This window comes from Rattus rattus, chromosome 15 (assembly GCF_011064425.1).
Source record: "Rattus rattus isolate New Zealand chromosome 15, Rrattus_CSIRO_v1, whole genome shotgun sequence".
NCBI classification, from domain to species: domain Eukaryota; kingdom Metazoa; phylum Chordata; class Mammalia; order Rodentia; family Muridae; genus Rattus; species Rattus rattus.
The window spans coordinates 3,314,697-3,334,521 of record NC_046168.1 but is presented as its reverse complement, the minus strand read 5'-3'; the positions used below and the strand labels follow the sequence as shown (position 1 = coordinate 3,334,521).

General features: G+C 45.3%; 1 protein-coding gene across 1 annotated transcript in view; it reads right to left on the bottom strand.

The window, feature by feature from the left end:
• Window positions 1-1,723: 1,723 nt before the first annotated feature.
• Window positions 1,724-19,825, bottom strand: part of Sh3rf2 (SH3 domain containing ring finger 2) — a 105,670-nt gene continuing 87,568 nt past the window's right edge. The window contains exons 5-9 of the mRNA XM_032885871.1: window positions 17,107-17,198; window positions 15,571-15,741; window positions 7,994-8,235; window positions 4,762-5,120; window positions 1,724-2,070 (exon numbers count right to left, since the gene is read on the bottom strand). Of these exons, the coding sequence (XP_032741762.1) occupies window positions 1,795-2,070; window positions 4,762-5,120; window positions 7,994-8,235; window positions 15,571-15,741; window positions 17,107-17,198 (1,140 nt within the window). The 3' untranslated portion in view covers window positions 1,724-1,794. The remainder of the gene's footprint in view (window positions 2,071-4,761; window positions 5,121-7,993; window positions 8,236-15,570; window positions 15,742-17,106; window positions 17,199-19,825) is intronic.

Here is a 19,825-nt window from a genome sequence, read left to right as displayed (position 1 = left end):
GGTTTTCTGGGGTAAAGGTGAGGCATAGATTCTCATACTTGGACAAATCATAGTGTCTTTCTGTCCTTTTGAGTATCCCACTTCTCCATCTCCATGGCTGTCCTGAGTTCAAGGAGGCAGAGTTGAGTGTGTTGATTTCATGACCTACACATCTCTCAGAAGCGCAAGAACAACATGCTACTATGGACTCCACCGGTTCCAAAATTCTGGCACAAATGTCATATTTCTTGGCAGGATTATGGTTTCATTTTATTCTATTAATGGAAAAGCCTACAGATAATTCAGTTTGCCAAGTGTGTGGGTGGGTAAAAGATGTATGTTCACAATCCAGAGACCTGCAAGAACGGTCTGTAGGAAACGTCCAATTAGATCTGTCTTTTTTCTTTTAAGTGGCACCCAGCTTTAGTAGCAAACCACATTTATGCATCAAAGTGTCCACATTGATGGACATGCGATGAATGCTAAGTCACAACAATTACATTTAATGAGAACTAATGGGCTGTCCTAGATCGTGGCCCTGGCTCTCAGAGCTGCCTCCCACCACCGATTCCTCACCCTTTCACCAGGCTCCCTGGCTGGACCTGCTCCTTCCATCCCATCTGTATGGAGTCATCTAGTTTTGACCCTTTCTCCACTGCAGACTCTGGTCCTTTTTCCACCTTCTGTCAGTGTAAACATTGCTTCCACCAGACCTGTTTATATTCTTCCCTGAGAACTCCACTCTTTCCCCTTTCCAGCCTCTTTTCATCTATTTGTTTCATGCATGATTCTTCCTCTGTTCCTATCTCCCTCCCCCACCCCCAGCCTTCTCAGTACACTTCTTTTAGTAGCACTCTCCATGAAGCACTCCTTTCTGCCCTCTCCCATTGTCCTATAAGGAAAACTAGTTCCCTGCCCCACATGACTAAGAACCAGAAAGAACAAAAAATGCTGGGATACAGGCAGAATAGAGATCTGAACCCACTGCCTGTTCAAGGTCCCTTCAAGCAGGCTTTGAGAGGAAGGATGAAGTCTACAATACCACACACATCCTATCTGCCTTGCCAGCTCCCTGCTTATCTACCATGTAGAAATATATGGAAAGGGTCAGGCCAAGACGCTTAATGCATGATAATCTTTGGGCATTTGGTAGTCAACATTAGACTCTCTGGTCTTGGGGCAGCAAACTCAGAAAGTCACTCTCTTCAGTTTCAGTGGATGTCATAATGTTGAAAATGTCCATCTCATACCAAATTCCCCCTTTGTGACTGGAGTTGTGATTCTGTGGAGTGAAGAAGATATGGCCTCAGCAGATGGCAGAGAATGTTCTAGTGTGATGAGAAGAAAGGGGGATGGTGATGAGGTCAAAGAAGTCCTGAGAACAATTTCACCACTGTCACACTCTGGCTGTCTTTTAGGCTACAAAGAGGTTTTAGATTGAGGGCATAGGAAGAGAGGCCAAATCCTGAGTCCTGGAGGTGCAGGTATTGACACTTGCCTCATTCTTTGGCTTTAAGCAATGGGCTTGACTGTATTAACATTAAGTTTAGAAACATGCTGGTTGGTGATGCTGCATGCTTTTAATCCCAGCACTAGGGAGGGAGAGGCAGGCAGATCTCTGAGTTCAAGGCCAGCCTGGTCTGCAGTGAAAGTTCCAGGACAGCCAGGGTTGAAGTGAAAGGAGAAGGCCAGCCCTTCCTGCAAGTTAAAAAGGGAGACTCAACCTTCAAAGAACCATAGGACATTTGTGGTGGAGGCAGACTGTATTTATATGCAATTTACCCCTTTTGTGACTAAGAAAAGCCACTTGAAGAATCATTTGGTGGGAAATAAGGTCTGTGAGACTGAAGCAGTGGACACTGGGGGTGTGGTCTTGCTAAAGGCTGACTTTCTCCGAAGGTCTGTCTGTTGCCCGGAGTGGCAGCCACTTCGGTGGGCAAATAGAATGGTCATCTCTCCTTCTGAGGAGACTGCTTCAGGTTGAGACCCCTTCAAGGTGGCTGGCAGTTCATGCTTTCCAGAGGTGGGACCGGAGGCAGAGTGTTTGGTGGGCGGAGGGCTGTAATTCTGAAATCTCACGGTTTTGACTTGCTGTAAAATAGAAAGAAGAGCAAGGGACCATGGGTAAGATGTGTGCTCTGTCCCCAACCCTTTGATGATAGTATTTGTGTGGTCCCGCTACAGTTGTCTCCATTCAAAACACCTCATTGACGTGGAATTCATTCAGCAAATACTTATGTCTACTACTATGCAATGATGTAATGTCCCCCGTCAGGTGCTGTTGATCTGAGAGTGAACAAACTCAGACTGCCCAACAGGAAACACATGTTCACTTTTCCCTCTCACCTCTGTTTTTCCTTAAGGTCTATTTCAAGGCCTGGCTCTTCCTCATGAATTCTACTAATGACCCCACTCTGAGGTCTCCACAATTGCTCAAGAAATGCTCATCACAGACTTAGTGTCTGAACACCTGCTGCTGCCGTGTAGCCTTCCGAATGTTGACTGACTCCCCCATGCAGCAAGACCGTAAGATGAATATGCAGACCAGGCTTTACACACAGTATAAAGCTCTTTAAAAGGTGGAAGATTCAGAGCTAGCTGAGGTGGTAGTGTAAGCATTTGGAGGCTGTCCGTTTGAGGCCAGCTTGAACGATACAGTGAAAAATCTGTCTCCAAACCAAAATAAAAACCAAAAGCAAATATACAAAGAATCTAAGAGCTGGAACTGGGCCTATACCAATTCTGGCAGCACCAGACTGGGTTGAGGAATTGCTCCCTTCTTATTAGACTGTGTGTCTAACTTGCTTCAGGCTCTACCTCACTTTGCTTCCTCTGGTGCCTCCGAGGTGGTTATGTATTCTGCTCAGCAATTGCAGGTGTTTTAGCCAGTCGCTATTCCAGCACTTTCTGTGGTACTGCCTGGGAATTGCCCCTTGGTTCCATTGAATTCTATCGCTTTTGTTTTCAAGTTTCCCATACTTCCTGTTTCTCACTGATTCCTGTGGGACCTTGTGACTTGCTGAATGACTTCAGAGATTGGGGGCTGTGTCTGATGAATGGGGTACTGGACATCTGGGGCATGGAATCCTTTAGATCACATGAACCAGAAACTGGAAGACATTCTCCCAACCCCTCTGTCAGTCACCGTGACCTTTTCCAAATGCCTTTCCTTCTGAGCTTAGCAGGAAGCCTGGGCTTTCTTATAGGATACAGATGTCAGCTGTGTGGCTTTGGGCAATTTTGTTTAACTCCCCAAGCCTCTGTTCCCTCATCTGAATGAGGATGAAAAGACTATCTACCTCAGAGGGTTGTTGTCAGGGTTCGATGAGATGGAATCCATGGCGTACTGTGCACGGTGTCTTTAACACTTAACGAATAGGAGGAACGTCATCCTGTCCAGTTTGTAGGGAATGAGTATTGGTGGGATGGTGATGAGGATGCTAGTGTGGGGGATGATTGATGGGTGTGGTGACGCTCAGTAAGCTGAAGGCGTGTGATGAACATCACAGGACTCCTTTAACGTCACCTTCTCCATTTCATTACCTCTCTTGCTGGACCTTATGAGGATCCAAGCCTTCTAGGGGCAAATTGTCCAGACTAGATGTTAACATATCTGATGATGGATACCACAGAGGTCAAGTCAGCTGTTACAATAATCATTCGATGTGACTTTGATATCACCCAAATTCTCCTGTGTTTAGTTGTTCCTGCCATCTGATGAAAAAGCATGTGCAAAGCCTGTGCCAACACACCACACATCTTACACCATTCACTCTCATCTCCTAGCCTACGTGTGGCCATTATTATTTACTCATCATGGTTTGATTTATTTTTATTTTATGTATATAGGTGTGCTCTGTTTGCACATCTGTATGTGCACCATGTGTGTGCCTGCAGAGGTCAGAAGAGGGTGTCAGACCTCTCGGAATTGGAATCATGGGTGATCATGAGTCATCATGAGGGACCGAATCCAGAGAACAGGAAGTACTCTTAACTGCTGAGGCATCTCCCTAGTTCCTATATTATAATTTCTGTGGACTAGGTAAGCAAGTAAACAATGGATAAACAAAGGCATGGAGCAGTGAAGCATTTTGGCCAGAGCCACCTAACCAGAGTGGCAATTTAAATTGAGCCATGGTTTCTGCAGGCTGTCTCTGGCTCTCAAAAGAAGCGTGGATGGAGGCACACGGCTAGCAAGGAGAAGGCATGCTTGGTGTTAGCGGGATGAAAGTGTGTTGGCTGTGAGGATTTTGTTGGAGGCTGCCGGTGTGGTTGCCAATGTCCACCAACATGGCAGTCTTGTGATGTGCAAAGCGGGGAGGCTAAAGGGTCAGGCTTTCAATGTCACTTCATACCAAGTGTCACGCATTCCCAGTCATTCATAACTAATGCCATTCATGCCCAGTGTCACTCATTCTTAGTCGCTCACTCCCAATGTCACTCACGCCCAGTGTCACTCATTCCCAGTGTCAGACATTCTCAGTCACTCACTCCCAGTGTCACATATTCCCAGTGTCACTCATTCCCAGTGTCAGTCATTCTCAGTCACCCACTCCCAGTGTCACATATTCCCAGTGTCACTCCTTCCCAGTGTCAGCCATTTCCAGTGTCAGTCATTCCAGTGTCAGTCATTTCCAGTAATACTCATTCCCAGTGTCAGTCATTCCCAGTGTCAGGTCATTCCAGTGTCAGTCATTCCAGTGTCAGTCATTTCCAGTAATAGTCACTCCCAGTGTCAGTCACTCCCAGTGTCAGTCATTCCCAGTGTCACTCCATTCCTACCTTTTCAATACCATTTTTTGAATTTTCTGGTTTCACAAGGATGGAGGGTGGTGCAGACACAGGCGGCTTGGGTGGGGGCTCACTCTTGATGGGTGTTTCTTTGCCTTCCATGATGATGGAATTGCCTGCGGAGTGGGTCCTGGTCTTGCCACCTCTGTTGATGCAGGTCAGGACAGGTTCCCCAGTGGAAATAGATTTAGACCCTATCTCCACCATTATGGGTGTTGGGGAAGGGGTCATCCCCTGTGGCTGATAAAACTGGAACTTCTGAGGCCGGATCACCATGCCAGGACTGCACCTGAGGGAGCCCACCATGAAAGTGGGGATCCCTGATTGAACTGGTCTCTGCAGGGATCCATCTGGGGGATGACAGAGCAGGTATCAGCAATAGGGTGGATGACATCATTTTGCATTTAGGTTGCAAGGTGTTGGGTTTTCCCCAATAGATAGATAAATGATTTCCGAATGTGACTGTACTTAATCTCTCCTGGGGGCTTTCAAAGGTGACCTATCCTTTATTTGGTATTATTTGGGATGCTGGTAAAGGGTAACAGTCTAGCTGAATGCTATGTGAGGTGTCGGAAAGTATATTGCTTCAATTTACATTCCCCTCTCCTCTTCTCTCCAGTCCCCTCCCCTCCCCTCCCCCCTTCTTTTCTTTTCCTCTAGCCTTTTAAGATGGCTAGAGAAACAGACACAGTTTCACAGTGAGAAGCAGACACAGAGGCAGACAGGCCAGAGAGGAAGAAAGACAGAGAAACACAAAGTGCGCAGACAACAGAGAAGGAAAGCTAAACAAGAAAAAGATTACGGTCTGCTTGCTGAAGAAAGTGCTAATAGACACGATAAGCTTGTGGCTTAGGACAGCAGCTGGGAAAGCCACCTGTGCTCAGTGTCCATGTTTATTTCCTGCTTGGTGACGGCTCGGAATCACAGCAGTGTGTGAATTGCGTCTTACAAGATACACAAACTTCCAGACAGCACCTGAAGTCACTTATGTTTACTGGCCATCATTATTATATGAAGGACAGCACGGTGTGCCTGCCCTAGCAACACTAAGTCTGACGGTGTGGGTCTGTGCCTCACTGAGATAGTCCTTCCTCCAAGTCCTCCCTGAGAGGCTCTAAGGAGGAAGTACCATCCCTTAGACATAAATCATAGAGGTGACCATGGGAGTGGGAGGCTCTTTGTCTTTGGGGAAAAGATTGGGAGTTACTTTTGCGAAGCATTGTGGGACATCTCTCAAAGGGTCTCTAAGCATTTAGAGAACCACATATTATCCGTGATGGCCTTTCCTAACACCTCTTGCAGAGGTGTAAATCAAAGCCATTTGTGTCTAGCATAGAGGGCCCAGCCAAGTCCACACCCTCTGTGTGGTTACAACCACAGGAAGTAAACTTGGACAATGAGCCCAGGTTGTCTCAGTAGCTTGCTGCAAGCATGTTGCCACTTGCAGAGTTTGACCTTTGCATTTAGACATTCACTCTTTTCACTGACAGCTCCTTGAATGGCATGGGCCTTTGGGAAGACTGACAGCCTGACCTGTGTCACCTTGGAAAAAGGGAGAAAGGAAAGCTTCTGGAACTAGGGAAGGCAAAATAACACCAGGCCAATGTGTCCTTAGCTTTGGTGGATATGAGGGAAATTTGGCTTATTGCCTGTTTATCTGGTCAGTTTCCAATTTTCAAAAGATTCAATGCTCTCTTACTCTGTAGGCATATAACAAAAGCAGTCAAAGGTCCAGGTCAATCAAGACTTACACAGCAACACAGAAGGAGTGTATTTTTAAAATGTGAGCTGTTAAAAGTATACTTAATGCCATTCTCTGCATTACTAAGTGATCTTGGCTGAGGGAACATCTCAATCCTAAACAAGCCCATTCATGATATAGATGGGCATGTGTCATTATACTAGTAATGAACTGATTTATTTACTAATAATTAATGTTTATATACATATATATGTAGATATATGCGCCATGTTCTTGAGCACTTGTTATGTGGTAGACATGGTATTGTTATTTGTTAAATTTGTCTGTTAGTTAAATCTAAGGGGGGTACAATGCTCTTGCTAGCTAGCATAGGGATGGTGATAAGGTGAGTTTTATTATTTCCATTTTATAAGTGAGGAGAATAAAGAGAGTGGTAACTTATACAAGACTGTTATGGTGAATTCTAGGGGGCAGGAGCAGCAGGAAAGAAGGGGCTGAAGGCTGAGGCAGGAGGGTCCATTTAAGAGGCTACGCAGGTTGTGAGATGCAAGGACTGGGACATGGGTAGGTGAAGACAGTGTTTTCTTTTGTTTTTGATGTATACATATATTATGGATAATATATAACATATATAAACATAATGCCATATATAATGTCATATATATTACATATAATTATTTCTGTGTGGCACACTGTCCCTCGTGCCACTCTTATGTTTGCAAGGCTGCATCTCACATTTAGTCATTTGTTGAGTTTGTAGGAGAGACTGCAGGGCCTGCTTGATGAAGGGATGTTCCACACTTGGATTGTGACAGGGAGGAATCTTTGATGTCTTGTACAATGAGGTTTCAAGATTTTTTATCTCCAGAGGAAATGTCGTGCAGTTTAGTATAGTGAGATACTAATGACAGCACGGTGTTGCTGACAGCTCTGTGTGACCACCACGCCTTCAGTGTGGATGTTATAGAGGAGAAAGGAAGTCACAGGGCAGTGCAGACAGTGTAACCACTGGGTACCTCTATTAATCTTGAAAACTTTGGGCTTGGTGGGTTCAGGCTCCGAGTCTTGCTTTTGTATAACCTTTTCAAGAAGAACCCCTCTGCACACATTACACAAATAGTGTAGTAGAAAACAGGATTTTAGTACCGTCCCTAGCATTTCATCTTTGACCCCCAGCCCCTGCCCATGCAAGGGTTTCTCTAGAACACAGAGAAGCACTGAGCAGTATATCAGCCTTTGGCTGGTTTTTAATAAAAATCAATATAACTTGGCTATAATTCAATTACAAACCAGCCCTCAGCTTGGTATCATCCCATTTACCATATTATGTTTGAGTGGATCTGGACAGTGGCCTTCGGGTGGTCTGAGCTTCCCTCAATAAAAGCACTTGTCCCTTAGGACTTACCATTTGCAGAGGCTGAGTTCAAAACAAACACATCGTTCTAGTGACAAACTTCCAGTGTGTCCCAGTTGGCACCGCCATCATTAGCTCTAAGCTCGTACCTCTCGGTCAGTACTTACTCTTTCTCATGCTGCTCCGCACTTTCCTAAGAGACCCTTGTCCAGAAGTCCCAGGGCCAGGTGTGCTCCTTGGAGGGTTAACGGCAGTGGGCACAAAGACAGATTTGAAGGGTCCACTCTGCCGGGGATCACCTTCTGAAAAGCTACCCTGGGAGGACACAGAGGAGGTGGATAACGCCCATGTGGTGCAGACAGTGGGGTTCCGGGAATCAGGAAAACTAGATGTCTTTCTAGCTGTTGAGCTATTGTTTTTTAAAAAGAGAAGACATGGAGAAAGAAAATGTTCAGTCAAGAGTCTTTTTTTTTTTTTTAAGTCAGCTTCCTCATATGAATATAGCTTTCTCAACTACCCATCCCCACTCCTTTACCAGAGGCCTGACTAAATTGATCCCACTTCCCCACACCTTAATAACTATGTGGGCTCTGATAGCAAGGAAGGGCTCACAAGATCGGGTAGAACTTGCACACCCAGGCTTCATTCCTTTGTATGGCCCTGGTACCCCCTCATTCCACACTCCGTCAGACTGATTCAGGGCACAGATTGTACACGAGTTCACTGTTCTTTGCTTATTTTGTTTATCGAGTCTTCGTTTATTCAGTGGCTTCCTCACTAGATGTTGAACGCTTTGAAGGTGAAGATTTCTCAGGCTCATTTTGTAGCCTCTGTGTTCTGTGTGGACTGATGATTAATGTGTTTGTCCACTGGCGGCCACAGTGCTTTCAGAACTCCCTTCTAGTCATTTTGGCTAATACATGATGAGTGCTCACACTGGCCAGGTACTTCACCCATATTAGTGTGGGTTTTTCATAATGGTTTTCTGTGGTAGCACCAGTATGGCCATGGCTTTAGAGATGTAGAGATTAAACAGAGTATACGGGACTGGAGAGAGAGCTCAGTTGGTAACGTGCTTCGTGCAAAACCATGAGGACCCAAGTTCAGTCTCCATCATCCATATTCAAAATAGCCAGTTGTGCTGGTATCATGTAATCCCAGTTCAGGGAGGCTGAGACAGGCAGATCCATGGAGCTTGCTGGCTAGCCAGACTCCAGCCTAGCCTAATTGTTGAGTTCTAGGTCCCAGTGAGAGACCTCTGTTCAAAAGACACAGTGATGATTCCAAAGGAATGACACTTGAAGTTGACCTCTGGCCTCTATACCTACTTATATATAAATGTGGCTTCTCTTACACACACACACACACACACACACACACACACACACACACACACAGAGAGAGAGAGAGAGAGAGAGGCAGACAGACAGACAGACAGATACAAACAGACACAGACAGAAAGATACACACACATATACATACACATACAGACAGACAGATATAAAGACTGAGAGACAAACAGAGACTCATGGTTACTTGTCTAAGCAATTGCCAGACGGGAGGTTTGAAACCAGGTCAAGCCAGCTCTCTGCCCTACTTCTGACTATACCATCTCCAGGGCTAGTTAGAGAAGCAAAGAAAAAAATTTTTTTTCACCCAAAATAAATTAATGTGGCTGGTAGCCCTGAAGTGACTTTGTAAGATGCTATCACTTCAGTCTTAGCTGTGAGATCACCATCAACACTAACATTTTATAAACAGCAAGCTCATGGACACTGTTTCCACCCAGTGGAGCCTGAGGCAGTGGCCTGACATCCCCTTCTCTCACTCCCACTGATTCAGACCTGGTAGAAAGCCCTCCTAGTCCTGCCACCCAGTGACCTTCATGGCTTTCTTTAGGCTGTTTCTCCTTGCTCTTCCTTGTCCTCTTCCATTGGTTAGCTCATTATAAACCACAATGTGTATTATAATGAGCCATGGCTGAATGAAGGTAGGCTAGCTATTGTTTTACTGTGGCTAATGCTACGAGAAGCATAGGCTACCACAAGCTCTAGGACCTGACACCTGCTGCAAGGGACCTTTGATGCAGATCTGTCAACCTGCTCTGGTCTCCATGGCGTGGTCAATGAAGAATGGAGTAGTTCACCAGTGATTAAAAACAAGACTACATTCTAGATATGTGGCCTGGGTACTAAAGAAGATCTCTAGAAACTGGCTAACACCCCAGAGCGTGGCTGACTGTCTTTTGAACAAGAGGCCATTAGGAATTGCTTGCTGCGAAGTGCATAAGCAACAGGCAAGATTGGTTCCCAAATTGTTTCCCAGCAGAAGCAACAAAAGCAAGGACAGAATGCAGCTAATTAGGCTCAAGTCAATCTTATTCCACCGGTCCCTTTTCTGAGTGATGGTTTATGGCACCAGCTATAAGCTCATCACCGGGCTTGATTCCAGCAACTCCCGTATTGTGATTTTCCCACCCAGTTCTGACTCCCTCTATGTCTTTTGGCAAAAAGCTTACCACTTACCTAGTGTTTTCTTTCAACATCAAAGCACTTTGCTAACACGTATTAATTAATCCCCAGGAAACCCCAAACTTGAAGACATTATGATCCTTGTTTTCCAGAGGAGACTAGAAGACATTCTGGGCTTAAGTGGGAGGAGTGGATATTCTGGTTTGCTCTGCTAACAGGCCCCTATGTCCTTTTCTCTCTGTAATATTAGAGCTTATCCTATTTTCCAAGTGAACATTTCTCACAGTAGTTCTATTGGGCTTGCCACAGAAGCAGCCTCCTGTGAAGGAGAAAGGTTGACCCTTGGCCAACTTTGTAGAGTCTGTGTGGAGAATGAAAGGCCAGGCAGTGGTGGCCCTTGTTACTTTCCTCCACCCATAAGGCACAAGGCAGGCATATGTGTCTATGAAGGTTACAATAAAGAACTTCCTGCATAATTACATGGGAGGAATTTCTTGGGAGGACAGGAGTCAGGTGGAAAGGACTGGGAACAGGATTTGAGTGAGTACTTGAAGATTCAATTGTGGATTTGACATCGGAGTGTTGATGTCATTTGCTGGACTCACCATAAAGATCTTTAGCTTTCTGCATTCTTTTCTCCCTGGCTCCAGTTTCAAAGTCAGAAATAGGACTGTAAGATTGGCCAAGCTAAACTACCACGTGGCACATACGTGCAATCCCAGGTAGGGAGATATCTAGGGAGATAGAAGGAGGAGGGTACGTGTCTTAGGGTTTCTATTGCTGTGAAAAGATACCGTGACCATAGCAACTCTTATAAAGAAAAACATCTGATTGGGGCTGGCTTACAGCTTCAGAGGTTTAGTCCATTATCGTCATGGCAGGAAGCGTGGCAGTGTAGAGGGGAGACATGGTGTTAGAGAAGAAGCTGAGAGTTCTATATCTAGATCCTCAGGCAGCAGGAACACACAGAGAGAAATACTGGGCCTGGCTTGAGCATTTGAAACCTCAAAGACTACCCCCCAGTGACCTACTTCCTCTAAGGCCACACCTACTCCAACAATGCCACACCTATAGTGCCATTCTCTACGAGCATATGGGGGATTGTTCAAACCATCACAATAAGAAACTCGAGATGAGCTTCATCTATACAATAATATCAAGCCAGTCTAGGCAACACAAGACCCTATCTCATGCACTGACAACCTCCAAGAAAGGAAAACTAGTTGTGGTTGGAATGGGAAAGTTGAGGATCACCACCTACTGAGACTACACAGGAAAAGAGGCAAGTGGATGCCGATGCATGAAGGGGTTTGGATGCTGGACAGATGGATGCATGACAACTGCTTTGTAAGCCTGAGCCTGCTTATGTCTTCAGGGTCTAGGAGGAGAAGAGGCTTCATGGAAGCAGAGGTTTAGCCGAGATTAATAGGAACTAGATGTGTTGGTAGCTGAAAAAAAATATATATATTTCGGTATGAGTAGTTAAAATGTCCCACATATTGAATTATAAATAGAAATCTTTTTTTTTCATTTCTTTTGAGACAGTCTTGCTGTGTAGCTCTGGCTGGCTTGATATTTGCTATATAGCCTAGCCTTGTCCCAAACTCATGCCAATCCTCTTATCTTAGCTTCCCGGAGTGCTGGGATTACAGGCATGTGTCACAATGCCCAGTTCTGGTCAGTTCTTATCTGTAGTTAATCCCTAAACTCTGTCTCAGTTTGTAGGGCATGATGCTACAAGAGCAAAGGTGTCAGAGCCCAGGGGGGCATCTCCCATCTCAGAGCCATGGCTGTTAGCATTATACACCAAGGGAGTTAAAGGCACCACAGAGCTAGTATTGTAAACAGGAAACAGACAAGGGAGGCAGAAAGAGCAGAAAGGAGCCTTGCATGCATTGTCTCTCACATAGAGCCTGATGATAATAGCAGATACAGAGCTGACAATGGACAGCCTTTTTTTCAGTCTGAGAAACGGGAGGATGAAACTTACAACGATGGAAAGGTAGATATGAATAAGGGCCAGCTGTACCTGGCTGGACAAACTTGGCATACATCATCTACCTCTAAGCTTAGTGGAGTCAGAAGCTTCTTTGTATGAGAAATAGCATCAAGGAAGCAACACTTGGATCCTCTCTATCCTAATAGCATTTAGGGACAGAGAAAGGGACTTGTTCTTGTGCATGCCACTTCCCCATGAGAAAACTTCACCCCAGCCTTAGCACTTCATTATCTGCTAATGTTCATATTTCTGTGGACTTGGAGGTGGGAATCAGCTCACTGTCAGTCTGTGGTGCTAGAACCCCAACCCTGTCTGGCATGCACCCATTTCAGAAGGTTGAGCACAGATATGCATGACCTACTTGAGGGCACTGGGTGCTTACCCAAGAGAAGACCAAAGAGGGAGAATGGAAGAAGGCGCATTGGGAAGCTGGAATCCCACAAACGCGGTGGCCACACATCCCGATTGTCTCCGGAAATGGAGAGCTTTTCTCAGTTTATACTTCCTCAAAAATATTCATGTATGGATGGTAAATATACGACCACTCTTATCCATACTAATTCTTTGATGATCCATTTCAGACTCTGGGCTAACCCTGGCATATAAGCAGAGTTATTGGCAGTCAGCATGGGCCCTGGACTACTTAGGTCAGAGTCTATAGAAGAAAATGTTCTCTGGTGGGAATAGGTACCTTTCCTTGTCCATTATTAACCATTCATGGTTACTCCACATTCTTCTTAATACCTTCTAGCTCTGGTTCAGCTTACTACACTCTGCCATCCATGGCAGCTGTTGTAATCACTTTACCCTCTAGGTCGGACTCTCCTTTTACTCCTTGTGGATTTTTGTTTCTAGCTGCCTATTAGTCTCCTGACCCCTCATCACACCGAAAATGATCTCATCTAATCTCATGGCTTTAGTAAGCATCACAAGACCAGGGCTCTCTCTTCAATGCTTGACGTATACTTCGTGGCTTGCCAGCACTTTTACTTGGGTTACAAACAGGCACCTCACAATCTGCTGTGATGTAAGTGTTTGCTTGCCCACAGCTCAAGCCCATCTGCTAATGTTTTCATCACTGGCATCCTAATAAAGCAGATGCTCTATTGGTTAACCAGAGGAACAAACTCACACTCACCTTTAATCCTCTACCCATTCACACTTAATAGTTAATGTCAGAAAAGCCATGAAGCCTCTAGCTTTAAGGTATCTGTGGAATCTACAGCTTCCAATCGCCACCCTGTAAGCTGAAGACCTGGCGACTTACCCTCGCAGCAGGGTTGGTGTGGTGTTCTCTTAGCTAGATTTTCTGGCTCTACCCTTTCTTTTCTACAGTTTATTCTCAACCCAGCAAACAGAGAGATTATGGTTAAATGTAGATTAGATCATATTACTTTACTGCTGAAAAACTCTGGAGTTAAAACCAAACCCTTCATTATGACTTAAGAATTCTAGATGAGTTGGCCCCATTTGCCATTCTGACCTCATCTTCAATCGGCCTACCCATCATTTGCTCTAACCCAGTCTAGTTGGTTTTCATGTCGGGTACATTCCTACCCCAGGCCCTTTGAACTTGCGGTTCCTATGACCCGGAAAGTTCTTCTCTCCAAAATCATCTTGGCTAATTCCAAGATTTCCCCCATCCTCTCCCTTCTCCATAAGGCCAAATTCTTACGTGTGTGTGTGTGTGTGTGTGTGTGTGTGTGTGTGTGTGTGTGTGATTTACTAAAAATTTCCCAGGCTCAGGAAAGGTATGATAGCTGACATATAGTGAACATTAAGAGACTGGAGAGATGGCTCAGTAGTTAAAAATACTTGCTCTTAAAGAGGTCCAGATTTTGGTTCCTAGCCCCCATAAGGTGATTCACAACTATCTGTAACTCCAGCTCCAGGAGATCTAATGCTGCCTTCTGGTCTCTAGACCAGCACACGGTGCACATACATACATACATGCAAAACATCCATAGACACTAAATCTAAAAAAAATTCAATAAATGTTTAAAGAGATGAAAACATCAGTTATGCAGACTTTTAATTTGCTATTCTTCGAACAAATTCTAGGGATCTTACATCGAAAGGAATGATTATAATATCTTATCCCAACTTCTGTCATTCATATATATATGTTATATATGTATGTATATGTTATATATATGTATATATGACATATATACATAATCGCTTTCTTGAGGTGCTCAAGGACCTCATTTTTGCCTGTATTCTTCTTAAACCGGGACCATCTCCCTGGCCAGCCAGCTGCTGTATCCTTTTTTGGAAGCCAAGTCATCTAAGTTGTATCCCCTGCCCTCCTCCTCTGCTCCCTCATGGTCTCTGTCTAGCTCCTGGCACACACATCACTCACACCTTCTGTGTTCTACAGGTTAAAGCAGCCTACGTCATCAGTTTCTCCAATGCTGCAGTTCTTTCTTTTCTCACCATTATTGCTGCCCTCCTCTGGACACAGGGCCCCACCTAAAGGATGGTCTGCCAAAATGTCTCATGGAGTCTGCTGCTCTTGGGGTTTTTGACCCTCTGACATGTCACAAAGACAGGGTTTGACATGTGATAAGGGTCTCATTGCCTCATGGCTGGGCAGGTGATGGTGCAGGTAGGAGGAGTTGCAATAGATTTGAGGTCTGAATGAGTTTGTGGGCACAGTGTTGAAGAGGCAGGGCGGTTTGGTAGGTCACTGGGAGATCTGGGAGGGAAGGGCTCCTCCAGGGTAACTAGTCCTTCACCTGGGCATGGCTGGACAAGAATGGGTCTGAATGTATGGAAAATTTGCCTCTCAGTCGTGTCCTGAGAACCCTTCTGAGATGCCTCGGGGAGGCATTTAACCACAGTTTCCAATTGGTCTAACCGATGGTATTGTTTTGGTGTCAGATGTGATGAGGGAAATGTGGGACGTAGTCTCAAACCCAGTCCTAAGCAAGTCATTCACTGTGTATCAGTGACTTCATGTGGGGAATAAGACAGGTCAGGCTCTTCGGCATGGCCAGGGCATTAATGGGGGCAAAGCTGGGCAGTGTGGTTCACACCTGTAGTCCTAGCACCTGGGAATCTGAGGCAGGAGGACTGTGAGTTTGAGGCCGACTTGGCTAAGTTCCAGGCCAGCCTATAAATACATGGTGAGACCTCGGGGGTGGGACTTATAAATATTTTGTGTGTAAGTTAATGGGATGGGAAGGCAAAAGCTATTTCTTGGCTTATATTCTGAAAAGACACTGGGTCCGCCATCATCAGTTCTATGCACAGATGGGCCCTGGAGATGTACCTGAAAACGGGGATGACATAGTCGCTTGGAAAGACGCCAGTTCGTCCAGTGACTAAGGAGACGCCCCTCAGCCAGCCATCCTGATGCTTGCCCAGAACCCTGATACCTTCTCCCTTCTTCAGGTCCAGCTCTTCGGGTCCTTGGGCTGAGTAAGTGTGCAGGGCTACAAACCTAGAAACAGAAGGAGCTGGTGAGGGAAGTGGAACATGGTGGAGGAGGGCACAGAACCAGTGAAGGACTAAGGGGAGGCCATCCCCGTAGCTCACCTGCCAGCACCTAGCAACAAAAATCACTAAAAATGGAAACTTAAGTATGAAAGGCAGATGGAAGTGAAGCAACCTGGCTGGAATGCTGGGGGAGGAAGCAGGCCTTGGTCTCTCCACTCCATGTAGGTGGAAATCACAGATAGGTCTACATGGGCACTGTGACAATGAGGAACTGACCTCCAGCAGAGAAACGGCTTGAAGGTCAGGATCAGTGGCAGAGGTGTCTGACAATCTACCTAGAGCCGTCTCAGTTCTGTCTGCTGTGGGTCTGAAGACAGGCAGGCTCTCGAGACCAGAGTCATCACAGAAACGGAAACATTCTTTGGGCTGAGAGCAGGGTTTCTTTGACTTCTGGGAACAGCCTGGGAGACAGCTGGGCGCCGTAAAGTGTACTTTAGGAAGTGGGAGGCAGAGGTGATTCTCATTAGTATTTTCACACATAACGATTCCACTGGTGACTGGTGGGTGGAGGGGAATCGGGTTTGTGTCTTACAGAAATGAGTGAGAAGAAAGACGCTATTCTAAAGTTCACCCAGGAATCAGGTAGGTGGTGTCCAGGTATGAGTCACGGTTGTGAGGACAACAGGGAACGGTGAGGCTGAGCTGTGAGAAGAGCTGCCTCAGGAATGGCATTGAAGGAAGAATTTAATAGCTGTGCTGGATCCGGAGTCACCTGGGCCTGGCATGTCCAAGCTTATGACATTGTGACATGAGGTTGTCATCATCAAATCGTAAGCCCCAGGACTGTTTAGATCTGTATAGCAAAATAGATCTGGCAATGTTTTAAGTTAGCTTATGATTTTGTGGTGGGCTGCATCCTTAGCTGTGTTTGGCTTCAAGAAACATGTAGGCTACAGGTTAGACATGCCAGTAGTCCTCTGAGATCCTAAGGACTGTGAGATGCTCCTAAACTCTTTATCAAAGTAGTTATTTGCAAGTGTTTTTCTTACCCCAATGCCAAATATACTTTTTTTTGTTTTTGTTTTTTATTTTGCTGACTATAGCAAGTCAATATTCACTAGTGAGCCAATATTTGAAACCTGGAGTGAGACAATAGAGACCTCTCCATACCCATCTCCTAGCAATGTTGTGCTTTCTAATCTGTCGTTTTCTCATCCATGCTCACCATCAGTGGAAGAGAAGGAAGGGGTGTCGTTAGCTGTTTGTATGTTTTGGGTTGGGCATGGAGACTAGGTGGCAGAGGGGATTGCAAAGATGAGACCTCCATGCCAGAGACTGAGGGCAGGTTGACTCTGAACCTTTTACTCACATGTTCGTTGAGAGGTGTTGCTGGGAGCTGGGCACACTGACCATGGCTGTGGAATGTCCCGGGGAGGCAGGAGCAGGGTGAGAAGTGCTGACCTGTACAGGCAGAAGAGACAGCCAAGCAGAACCAGTGAGCACTACAAGCCAGGTGCATGAACAAGACACAGACCAGCTTAAGCCAGCTGAAAAAACCAACAGCCATGCCTGGCACTGCCCGTCCTGCCGCCCGTCCTGCAATTTCTCTGGTTTGCGGCTTTGGGCAGAGTGAGGTGGAGCAGATATCTTATGACCCGTCCAGGTAGTGTTCCAGGGCTGGGTTCCCAAAGGAGGGTAGTGGAGTCTGGCAGGCTGTCAACACAGAGCCAGCAGGGCCGTAAGCTTCTTCTGTCCCACCCCACCTAGGTCTTATCTATGTGGGAAGACCTATACGTGGAAAGTAGCAAGATAACTAGGAGGAACTCAGGACTTAGCTTCCCCTGCACACTTTATAAGTGCCTTATAAGTATCAACAAATTTAGTTCTTATCAAAGGTAGCTTATTAATTAGAGGGGACATTGTGGGGGACAAGAGTTACTTAACTAGGACAAACACAGTTTAAAATTGAGTCTATGATCCGAGTCTGCCTGCTCATTAACTACTGATAGTATTAAAACACACACACACACACACACACACACACACACACACACACACACACACACACACACGTCTAAGCAGAGTACTCAATAACTCACAGAACATGAATCTGAATCCCTTTCATTTTTCCCAGATAAAAACACAACAGCAAAGAGAGAAGCCTCTGAACTCTACCTGCTCTCTTAGGAAAAAAAGTTATTCTATCATCTATTTATCATCTATCTATCTATCTATCTATCTATCTATCTATCTATCTATCTATCTATCTATCTATCTATCTACCTATTCTCTCCTCCCTCCTCCTCCCTCTCCCCCTCCTTCCTCCTTTTCTCTCTCTCTCTCTCTCTCTCTCTCTCTCTCTCTCTGTGTGAGTGTGTGTGTGTGTGTGTGTGTGTGTGTGTGTGTGTCTGTGTGTGTACATGTGGAGGTCAGCTCTCTCTGCCTTATAGCTCCTGGGGGATAGACTTCAGAACTCAGATCCTCAGGTTTGGCAGCAAGCACTTTTACCTGCTGAGCTATCTCATCAGCCTTTATCTTGTTTTCCCTCCCCAATTTTGTTCTTTTGTGAGTCAGGATCTTTCATCGGGACCTGGGCCTTGCTGATCGTGCTAGGCTGACCAGTCAGTGAACTATGTCTGGGATTACAAGTCCATACCACTCTGTCTGGGTCTTTGATCTGGATTCTGGGGATTGACTTCAAGTCATCTCATTTGTGTAGCAAACATTTTAAAGGCTGAGTTACCTTAGAATATTTCCCTGCTTGCCTTTCCAGCCTTGCTTTCTGTTTTAGCAATAGAAACCCATTGCTTCAGTGAAACACCATGAACAAAAAGTAAGTTGGTGAGGAAAGGGGTGATGTGGCTTCCACATCACTGATCATCATTGAAGGGACTCAGGACAGGAGCTCAAACAAGGTAGGAACCTGGAGGCAGGAGCTGATGCAGAAGCCACGAGGGGTGCTGTTTCCTGGCTTATTCCTCATGGCTAACTCAGCCTGCTTTCGAATAGAGCCCAGGGCTACCAGTCCATAAGTAGAACCACCTACAGTGGGGTAGGCCCTTCCCCATACATCACTAATTAAGAAAATGCCCTACAGGCTTGTTTACAGCCCTCATCTTATGGGGACATCTTTTTTGTTTGTTTTGTTTTTAGGGATAGATGTTCACTACCTTTGATTATTATACAGTACGTGTAAGTACAAAGTTATTACAATATACCCCACAAAACTCATACAAATATATCCCAACAAAAACAAAGAAGAAAAGTACCACAATATGATATCTTCTTATCACAGAGTGGATGTTATTTACTGAAAATGGGATCCAAGTGAGGCGAACACCTGGGCAGTAAAGTGTCCCCTGGAGTAAGAGCAGGACTGGGAGATTAGAGGGATGTCTGGATGTACTGTTTCTTTCTGGTTCGGTACACAATATACACCAGTTGCTGTCTGTCTGTCTGTCTGTCCATCCCTCCCTCTCCTGTTAAAGAGTACACCAGCCTATTTGGGGGGTTAAGCCAGGCAGGAACAAAGCATATCCCTTATGCTTCGTGTCTCAGCTTCATTTAGGGGCTCTCTGCTCTTTTTTTTCTTTTTAGATTGTGTGTGTGTGTGTGTGTGTGTGTGTGTGTGTGTGTGTGTGTGTGTGTACATGTGTCTGAGGGGACTAAAGGAGCATGTGGGAACCCTCTGGAGATGGTGGTTGTGGGTCCTCCACAAGAGCATCGAAAGTTAACCACTGAGCCAGCTACCTGGTGCAGGCATTGTCTTCATTGAGGGTTCCTCTTCCCGAATGACTTTAGCTTGTGTCAAGTTGACACAAACCTATCCAGCACAATTGACCCCTTGTCAACTTGACACACAAGCACACCACTGTCAAGCCACAACTTTTCCTTTTTTCTTCATCCCCAAGATGAGACATTAATATCATTATCACAACATAAAACATTTTACAAACTTAAAAAGCCCCAGTCTTTACACATTCAAACACTTTAAATTCATTCTATTTAAAACATTCGAAGTCTCTTTTAAAGCCTAAAATCCACTTCAAAATTTAGTCTTTCAGGTGTGGGATCCTGTAAAATCAAAA